Source organism: Oreochromis niloticus, linkage group LG10, assembly GCF_001858045.2.
Source record: "Oreochromis niloticus isolate F11D_XX linkage group LG10, O_niloticus_UMD_NMBU, whole genome shotgun sequence".
NCBI lineage: Eukaryota > Metazoa > Chordata > Actinopteri > Cichliformes > Cichlidae > Oreochromis > Oreochromis niloticus.
The window spans coordinates 17,516,850-17,527,706 of NC_031975.2; the positions used below are offsets into that span (position 1 = coordinate 17,516,850).

The 10,857-nt window shown below is 40.4% G+C and overlaps 1 protein-coding gene across 1 annotated transcript; it reads right to left on the bottom strand.

The window, feature by feature from the left end:
• Positions 1 to 371: 371 nt before the first annotated feature.
• LOC100701227 (claudin-4-like) lies at positions 372 to 1,217 on the bottom strand. The gene has a single exon (XM_005462348.2). The coding sequence runs from the start codon at positions 1,215 to 1,217 to the stop codon at positions 627 to 629; it is 591 nt and encodes a 196-aa protein (XP_005462405.1). The 3' UTR covers positions 372 to 626.
• Positions 1,218 to 10,857: the final 9,640 nt, after the last annotated feature.

Sequence of the window (10,857 nt, forward strand, 5' to 3'; positions counted from 1 at the left end):
AGTCATCTTTAAAAAAAACTAAACAAAACTCAAAATTCCCCAAACCCCAAAACATGATCTCATGCTCTTATAACCAGGCATTTTAATGTGACAATTCTCCTGTTACAATACAATCATACTTTATCGCCCCAGCCCATCCCCCACCCCCAAATTAAACAAATACTGCAGAAAAATATTCTGAATGCAACTGCAAATGAATAACATAATAATCAATATTGAACAGTTTAATAAAGAAAAAGTCAAAGATCAGATCTGGATTTAAGCCACACAATCATGTTTTATCTAAGCACATGCTTTTGATTTTTACAAAGATCACAGAAGAAAAGGAAAACTGTGTCTAAAAGTTAATAATAAACAGCATAAACAATAAACATGAAAAGAAAAAGTGTCTATAATGGTATAAAATACAACGAAATATATCAAGAATCAATTTACATCCTAAAATTACCAATATTTCTGCCTATTTTAATTCAATTTTAGACTTTCTTATTCTACTCATTCAACTTTTGTTTCCTTTTTTTAACAGACCGCTGGATTTCTAAGCTTAGGTTAATATGAGTAAATAAGTAAATGCTCTTTGTAAATAAGGCTTTTTACAAAGAGCAAGGGTTGGCGTACTTAATGTTTTAGTCAGTTCCATCTTGGCAGATAAAGGAGCTGCAGAGGAGACCTCCTCCCAGGAACAAAAGTGCTGTGGTGATCCAGCCAATGTAAAGCGAGGTTCCCGGTTCCATCTTCAGAGTGCCATAAGGCAGAAAGTTGTTGTAATTATCCTGTATGGTGGTGGTGGTGGTGGTCCAGCAGATTGGTATTAGCACAAAGATGCTTGCAATGAGACAAACAACTCCAGAAGCCATAGCCATTTTACTCCTTTTCCTTTCGTCTGGCACAAAGTTCATGAATTTGCTTCCAGCAGCACCAAGCAGGATCCCAAAGACACCCATGATAATGGCAATGACAGTGAACGCTCTAGCAACCTCCAGGTCTTGATGTATAGGCACAAGTGTTTTCTCATACTCTTTACACTCCACAATCTGTGCACTAAAGGTACTACAGACTTTCCACAAACCTTCAGTGAACATCTGGGAAGCAATGATGCTCGATTGCTGGAAGATTTTTGTGACTCTCCACTGTGGAAGAGCACAGATGACAATGGTCCCCACAAAGCTGACGATGGCCAAGGCCAAGCCTAGAAGGTGTCTTAAATCAGCTGTCATAATGAAACGTTCTCTTTATCTCTTTATAGCTAAAAGATGGTGTCTCCTTGAGAGCTGTAGTCATTTATCTGTGAGGGAAGATCTGAGCAGGAAGTGGGTTTTATGTGGGTTATTTATGCTCGAGGAAGAAGTTGACTGTGGCTTCCTCCCACTGGTGATACACTGTAGATTTTTCATTTAAATACTGGCAGCAGGGTTGCAAGTACTTTATTATAAAATGTATAATTGTTTTGTCCTTATTTTGGCATGTAGAGAAACACAGGCAGGGATTATCATCTTCTATCAGTGTTAAATTGATTACTGCTGAATGTGTTTAAGACTGAGTTCATTTTCAATACTTTTTTTCTGTTTGATGTTCAGCATCATATTCTATAAAGGTTTGTGGTGACTGAGGACCAGGTACTGGCTCGGGGTGTGTCATCGTATGCACAAGGTGTGTTAATAGGGGAGAGTGGGGTGAGTTGTGCCAGTTTTTACTTAAAGTGAGGCCATGACAGTAATGCTTCCAAATAAAACATGTACATATAATTCAGGATGTTGTCCATCCCTGGAAACCATAACTGTGGATCTGAAATATAGATTTTAAGAAATATGGCTTTCTAAAAAAAAAAGTGGTCCTGCGGCAGAACTTTCTCCTGGTGTGGGGTAAGTTGTGGCTTTGGAGAGAATAGCTTGGGGCAAATTGTGCCATTGATTATGAAAGTAAAACAGTATATTTTGATCTCAGAAACTGTAATGCTATATAAAAGCTAAATAAATTTAACATAAAATGACTTATGTAAGGTTTATTGAAAGTTATTTTACAACATCAAAGGCCACTTTTTCACAATTCTACCACTTGAGCACATCAAAAGTCAATTTTCTTAAACAAGGCCTGGGTCACATGACCTCATGTTCAGAACAAAATGAAATTCAAATGAAGACAAAATTAACTGTAATTCCCTTCATAGCTCTTGCCTACTCCATAACATCAAATTGTTGATGTTACCCACTGCTGCCTTCTGGCTGTACCGCCAAGTTTTTGTGATGTGGGTAGTTGTTTTTTATGCACATCTTCTCCAGGGATGACTCCATCATCATTTTCTTTGAAAGTGAAGATGGCTTTTCCATTCACAGACCTATTACTACTTCACCTAAAAGCTTTGCAACAGTGTCGGCATCATCAACCAATCCACCGTAGTTGTAGGATTTGGTTTTGCTTGCAAAGTTCCCAATGACAATCACAATTACTTTCATATTTACATATGTCAAGGTATACTCTTCAAATAAGTACCCAACTTTACTTTGCTTTGAGCTATCTGCATTTTGATAACTGATAATTAGCATTTCATGGGGAAATAATTATTAATGTTCCCTATTAGTTTTTCTTAATATTTGCACACTTAACCCAAACTGTTTTTGCCTCTGATATCCCTGCCAGCTGGATCAAAGTCTCATTTCTTTGTGCATACTCAAATACCCTGAATTGGCTTTATAAAGGGTGCTAATGTCTTTAAATGATTTGCCAACTCTTTGTCCATATGTTTGTCAAAGTCTTGATTGGCAAGTCCAGATCTTTTATATCCTTTTATAGTCTTATTTCTTTTCCATCAATCTTTCTCTTCTCCATGTATCGTCTTAATGTCATCCTGAATATGTTCATCTTCCTCAACACCTGACGAATGGACTTCTCCACTTTGTTCACTGGTCTGTCCATGTCCTCTAAAGGAGTGGAAGCCCTGCCTGTCCTCCCTATTAAAACTCTATTATAATATATATAACCCTATTATAACTATAATTTAAAACATTCATAAGTTGGGTTAAGTTGCGTCACTGGCACTTATTACTTGGAACTCTCAAAGTTACATACACCAGTCGCTTGGTGCCATCTACTGGTTGTGAGATGTATAACACACATTTAGGTTCATACCAAACACCAATAGGATGCACATAATTATGTGTGCCTATGCCAAGAGGCACACATATTACTATTCGTCGGATTTATTATTATGTGTGCCTATGCCAAGAGGCACACATATTACTATTCGTCGGATTTATTATTATGTGTGCCTATGACAAGAGGCACACATATTACTATTCCTCGGATTTATTATGTGTGCCTATGCCAAGAGGCACACATATTACTATTCGTCGGATTTATTATTCTTATTATTATGTGTGCCTATGCCAAGAGGCACACATATTACTATTCCTCGGATTTATTATTCTTATTATTATTATTTTCCTTTTTCCGCCTGAAATTTTGCAGCGTATCTCGCCCCGCAGTTTTGAGACAAGCTTCATATATCTTACCTCATTTTGTGCGGCTGGATCTGGAATGGTGTGCTATGACTTTTGGTGTTTATGAATTTTATAGTTTTTTTAATATTAATATTTTAGTGAAAATTTTCCCGCGCTCCTCTGCCAAACAGTTTTGACAATAGGGTTACATATGTTACATCATTTTGTGCGGCTGAAGCTGGACTAGTATGGTGTGACTTTTGGTGTTTATGACTTTTATAGTTTTTGAAATATTTAGATTTTAGTGCAAATTTAGGCCAATTCATCTTTTGGCGCCAAATAAACAGACTTCATTTGTGGTGTGTTGGCGCCATCTTTTGGTCCCATTGAAACAAATTTCAAACTTCATTTGTGGTGTGTTGGCTCTCTCTAGTGGTATGCCGGGAGTGGTACAGCCTGTCTACCCTTATTTGGATACCGTAATGATGACAATATCAATGGCGCGCACAGCCTCGCTGCTTTCAGGAACCATTGGAGGTTTTAAGGTTGCGCGAACCATTGAATAGTTACGGTAAACACAATGGCTTCTATGCTTGGTGGAAAACTCCATATCCCACAATTCATAGCACGCCTCTACAGAGTGAACAATGGCGGCCACCACTTCGTTTTATATGTCTTTTATTCGTGTTTCTAGGTCACAAAATCAACTTTTAAGATATTTTCAGGCGAGAATGTAGGTGTGTAAACTTCAAATATCTGCTTGTTTTATCAAGACATCCCATTATTAGCGACAATGCTCTGACGACCTCGGTCCTGCCTGACAGCTAGCCGGCTACCTAGCTAGCTGCCGCACTTGGCTGCAAATGGACAGCGAGGGGACTCTCTCTCTCCTTTCACCTCCCCGGTCTCTCGCAAATGCTCGCACAGAATCGGAGTTACAGCTGGATGTGGAAAAAATAACTGAGTTGTTTGGTGGTGCTATAATGCGGAGCTACAACAGTGGGCAGCTATCCACCGGTGTATGACAGAAAGGACATGCCGCGACCGCCGATCGACCGGTGTTTGCTAACGCGGAGGTCAATCGTGGATCAGGGAAAGCGAAGGCAGGAGCGTGAGGTGAACTGAATTTCAGGTAAGAAGTTATGACCTGCACTCTATTTGGGTCAGATATAAACCGAGTTTAGGTGTAGTTTATTTAGCAGCAGTTCTCTTATGTGTTGCTGATAGCCGGCTAGCTAGCTAGCGCCGCTAGCATAGTTAGCTCGCGCCGCTAGCAACCCTTCGTGAAAAAGCACCCAGGCTTGGCTTATATTGAGGCGGGTGAAACTCGTGTCAGCACCCGGTCGCTCTCTATTTGGGTCAGATATAAACCGAGTTTAGGTGTAGTTTGTTTAGCAGCAGTTCTCTTATGTGTTGCTGATAGCCGGCTAGCTAGCTAGCGCCGCTAGCATAGTTAGCTCGCGCCGCTAGCAACCCTTCGTGAAAAAGCACCCAGGCTTGGCTTATATTGAGGCGGGTGAAACTCGTGTCAGCACCCGGTCGCTCTCTATTTGGGTCAGATATAAACCGAGTTTAGGTGTAGTTTGTTTAGCAGCAGTTCTCTTATGTGTTGCTGATAGCCGGCTAGCTAGCTAGCGCCGCTAGCATAGTTAGCTCGCACCGCTAGCAACCCTTCGTGAAAAAGCACCCAGGCTTGGCTTATATTGAGGCGGGTGAAACTCGTGTCAGCACCCGGTCGCTCTCTATTTGGGTCAGATATAAACCGAGTTTAGGTGTAATTTATTTTCGTTGACCTTTTACAATCGTAATGCCACGGGAGTTTATATACAGCTGTGTGCGCACTAAGTTACTGACGTTGGACTTCATTTTATTCATTAGGGTTAGTTCATAGAGTTGCCGTGCCGTACAAACGGAATCGTCCCACATTCAGAGAAAACATTATGATTTATTCTGTCGTTACGAAGCCTCCCCTGTCATTCTCTCGCGTGTTGAAACGTCAATCATGAAACTGATCAATGATCGGCTGTTCGCTCTTATTTATCGCGCTAAACAACAGCAGCACGTTTAAGCTTGATCAGCTGTTGTTAGAATTCTTTTGATTTTAATTTCTAGTATCAGCTGATGTTTGCTGGAGCATGAAGATGAAATCAGGAGATGTCCTTACTGAATCATCAGAGCTGAACTGGTGATGGAGAAACAGGTTTACACTTTAGGTGACATGAATGAGTTGAAGGGAAGTTATGAGTTGTTTCTGAGAGACAAAGACCAAGCTCCTTTTTTGTGTAGCTGACAGCTGGTAACTGTGCAGGGGCGGATCTAGCAAAGCTTTTAAGGGGGGAGCTAGGGCATTAACAGAGAAAGGTGGACACAAAGATATACTTTTCTTTCTTACTCTCATATAAAATATTTAGCTTTTATTAAATAGTTATCTGAATCTCACAACCAAAGTTTGTATAATAATACACAGGATTGGCTGTAGACCATTGTTCATAATTCAGAACACTGTGTAAAAATAACAAAAAACAAAAAGTGAATGCATGTGTGAAAAGTGGTCTATAATGTAATGCTTCAAAGTGTGTTCATGCAAACATTGTCGGGTCTGCCGTGGTACAATGGGACTTCTGCTCATGAACCTGTGTGCACAGCATCTGCAAATCGGCGCTGTACGAAGTAACTTCATCTTTACACAAAACTGTAAGCTGTCATCTGTGAAGCGTGAGCGGTGTTTGTTTTTACCATAGTTCATGGTGGAGAATGGCTGCTCTTCTGAGTTTTGCTCTCTGTAGCCGTATGAATGGCAACTACAGTGATTAGCAGCGGCATAGGCACACATAAAATTTCTTCTGAAATTTTCGCTTTCTAGTTATTATGTGTGCCTATGCCAAGAGGCACACATATTACTATTCGTCGGATTTATTATTATTATTATTATTATTATTCTCCAGTTTCCGCCTGAAATTTTGCAGCGAATCTCGCCCCGCAGTTTTGAGACAAGCTTCATATATGTTACCTCATTTTGTGCGGCTGGATCAGGAATGGTGTGCTATGACTTTTGGTGTTTATAACTATTATAGTTTTTTAAATATTAATATTTTAGTGAAAATTTTCCCGCGCCTCTCTGCCTAACAGTTTTGACAATAGGGTTACATATGTTAGATCATTTTGTGCGGCTGGAGCTGGACTAGTATGGTATACACTTTTGGTGTTCATGACTTTTATAGTTTTTGAAATATTTAGATTTTAGTTCAAATTTAGGCCAATTTCCATAGAAACAGACTTTATTTGTGGTGGGTTGGCTCTCTCTAGTGGTATACCGGGAGTAGTACGGCCGAAATCTGTATGCTTGTTTTTAAACTCAATATCCCATAATGCATAGCACGCCTCTGCCGAGTTCAACAATGGCGGACACCTCTTCGTTTTAAACGTCTTTTATTCGTGTTTCTAGGTCACAAAATGAACTTTTAAGATATTTTCAGGCGAGAATGTAGGTGTGTAAACTTCAAATATCTGCTCGTTTTGTCAAAACATCCCATATTATATCTGACGATGTTGCCGGCTAACTAGCTAGCGTGGCTAGCGCCGCTCGATGTGGAAATAATAACTGAGTTGTTTGGTCTTGGCTAACGCGCAGCTACAACAGAGAGCAGCTATCTACCGGTGTGTGTCAGAAAAACATGCGGGAACGAGACATAGGAGGCGGCGAGGGGACCGCCGATCGACCGGTGGTAGATCGTGGATCAGGCAAACCTAAGGCAGGAGCGTGAGGTGAACTGAATTTCAGGTAAGAAGTTATGAATTGCACAGGAGTTTCTATAGAGCTGTGTGCGCGCTAAGTTACTGACGTTGAACTTTATTTTATTCATAACGGTTAGTCCGTAGAGTTGCCGTACAAACGGAATCGTCCCACATTCAGAGAAAATATTACGATTTATTCTGTCGTTATGAAGCCTCCCCTGTCATTCTCTGGCCTGTTGCAACTTCAATCGTGAAACTGATCAACGATCGGCTTTTCGCTCTTGTTTATCGCGCTAAACAACAGCAGCACGTTTAAGCTTGATCAGCTGTTGTTAGAATTCATTTGATTTTAATTTTGCGGCTGGTCCAAACCAGGAGATGTCCTTACTGAATCATCAGAGCTGAACTGGTGATGGAGAAACAGGTTTACCCTTTACAGGGCTCGCAAAATCGCTAGCCCGACGTCCCGGGGCTAGCGATTTTTCCAATCGGGCTACCAAAATCCATCTCAGCCCTGCCCGTCGGGCTATCATGGGAGGGAAAGATATGTCAATGCTTTTGCATTCTTTCGCAAATGTAGCTGAGTAATTATGTCATCGGCATCGATGAGCCACTGTCAATATGTGACACATTGAAATCGCGTTTGAATTTGCGCTTGTTTTTGCTTTCACTTTCACTTTGCGCTAACTGTGTGTAGAGAGCGACAGCACTAATTGGTAAGTCACAGATTAATTGCACACCAATTCCTCTGACATCGTCTTATCAATCGTTAGCTTACTATCAAACATGACAAGTGAAATCTCCTGCAGCAAGCTTAAACGTGATAGAGGCTGATTACGCAGAGAATTGCTGATCGTTATGTAAGTATGCATGTAAGAGCAGATGGATTTAAGCAGGTATTTTAGTTCTGCAGAGCCAAACAAGAGAGGTCAGGGTGAAGAAGGGGCAGCCAAAGAAAAGCCAACCACAAAACGGAAAAGTTATGACAAATCAGACTATGAGGGAAAAGAAAGCGCAGCTTTATGGTTTCATGGACTAAAGAATTTATGTGGCTGGAATACGACGAGCTAAATAACCTCATGTTCTGCCGGGTGTGTTGTGAGTTTCCCTCGATTTCTGAGTCGACAAGCGCCTTTGTTACTGGGACCAGTCATTTTAAGAAAGACCCCATCAGAACCCATGACAAATGCAAGAAATGCATTATTGCCCAGTCTGCAATATCTTTCCCAGAACAAACACCAATTGCAAAAAGCATACTAAAAATAAACCAAGCATAACAAGAAGTCCTGAAAAATCTGTTTAGAACAGCCTACTATGTTGCAAAGAGTGAACTACCACTGGCAAAATTTAGCAGTCTTTGCAAACTTCAAAAAGCAAATGGCCTAGATCTTGGTTGCACTTGCCTCTTACCTGTGATTTCAGTGGAAATGTCAAAAATAAGGATCTGACACAGACTGATTCCTATTGTACAGTTCTTACAAGTTCATAGAAATTTGTTCAATTAGAACCAAATATTTGAGTTGATGATTGAAATTGTTGTTGTAATTTGTGTTTTAAATATTTTTAGATTGATGTTTTGTTTCCTTTACAATATTATACTTTAATGTATAATATTGTAAAGGAAACAAAACATCAATCCAAAAATTGTCCTCTTTTTTTTTTTTATTCGGGCTACTTAAATTTATTACCAAAAACTGAAGAGTGCCTCCCCGAAGGGCTACCAGGGATTTTGAAATTTTGCGAGCCCTGCTTTAGGTGACATGAATGAGTTGAAGGGAAGTTATGAACTGTTTCTCAGAGACAAATAAACACCCAGCTCCTGTTTTTGTGTAGCTGACAGCTGGTAACTGTGCAGGGGCGGATCTAGCAAAGCTTTTGCCAGGGGGCCAGGTAGGGCATTAACAGGGAAAGGGGGACACAAAGATATACTTTTCTTTCTTACTCTCGTATAAAATATTTAGCTTTTTATTAAATAGTTATCTGCATCTTACAACCAAAGTTTGTATAATAATACACAAGATTGGCTGTAGACCATTGTTAATCATTTACTGTGTAAAAATAACAAAAAACAAAAAGTAAATGCAAAAGTGCATAAATATTTATTTTACGTGTTTGATGTGTGTGGCGGGGCGTGGTCTGCAGTGCCGCTGCAGGGGAGGTGGACCCACGGGCGTAAAGTCTGTGCTCTTTCGGCTGTTTTTTGGGTGTGTGTCGGGCTGTCAGTTGAAAAGCTACAGCCGGCTGTGTGGGTACACCAAGCATGTGTGAAAAGTGGTCCATAACGTAATGCTTCAAAGAGTGTTCATGCAAACATTGTCGGGTCTGCCGTGGTACAATGGGACTTCTGCTCATGAACCTGTGTGCACAGCATCTGCAAATCGGGGCTGTGCAAAGTCACTTCATCTTTACCCAAAACTGTAAGCTGTCATCTGTGAGGCGCGAGCGGTGTTTGTTTTTACCATAGTTCACGGTGGAGAATGGCTGCTCTTCTGAGTTTTGCTCTCTGTAGCCGTATGAATGTCAAACTACACTGATTCGCAGCGGCATAGGCACACATAAAATTTCTTCTGAAATTTTCGCTTTCTAGTTATTATTATGTGTGCCTATGACAAGAGGCACACATATTACTATTCCTCGGATTTATTATTATTATGTGTGCCTATGACAAGAGGCACACATATTACTATTCCTCGGATTTATTATTATTATTATTATTATTATTATTATTATTCTCCAGTTTCCGCCTGAAATTTTGCAGCGAATCTCGCCTCGCAGTTTTGAGACAAGCTTCATATATGTTACCTCATTTTGTGCGGCCGGATCTGGAATGGTGTGCTATGACTTTTGGTGTTTATGAATTTTATAGTTTTTTAAATATTAATATTTTAGTGAAAATTTTCCCGCGCTCCTCTGCCAAACAGTTTTGACATTAGGGTTACATATGTTAGATCATTTTGTGCGGCTGGAGCTGGACTATTATTTTATGACTTTTGGTGTTTATAACTTTTATAGTTTTTTAAATATTAATATTTTAGTGCAAATTTAGGCCAATTCATCTTTTGGCGCCAAATAAACAGACTTCATTTGTGGTGTGTTGGCTCTCTCTAGTGGTATGCCGGGAGTGGTACAGCCTGTCTACCCTTATTTGGATTACCGTAATGATGACAATTTCAACGGTGCGCACAGCGTCGCTGCTTTCAGGAGCCCTTGGAATTTTTAAGGTTGCGCAAATCATTCAAAAGTTACGGTAATGCTTGGTGGAAAACTCAATATCCCACAATTCATAGCACGCCTCTACAGAGTGAACAATGGCGGCCACCACTTCGTTTTATATGTCTTTTATTCGTGTTTCTAGGTCACAAAATAAGCTTTTAAGATATTTTCAGGCGAGAATGTAGGTGTGTAAACTTCAAATATCTGCTTGTTTTATCAAGACATCCCATATTTAGCGACAGTGCTCTGACTACGTCGGTCCTGCCTGACAGCTAGCCGGCTACCTAGCTGGCTACCTAGCTAGCTGCCGCACTTGGCTGCAAATGGATAGCGAGGGGACTCTCTCTGTCGTTTCACCTCCCTGGTCTCTCGCAAATGCTCGCATAGAATCGGAGTTACAGCTGGATGTGGAAAAAATAACTGAGTTGTTTGGTGGTGGAGCTACAACAGAGGGCAGCTACCCACCGGTGTG

Excerpts from the sequence above, each read along its gene's own strand:
- LOC100701227 (XM_005462348.2), bottom strand. The coding sequence starts at position 1,217 with ATGACAGCTGATTTAAGACACCTTCTAGGCTTGGCCTTGGCCATCGTC.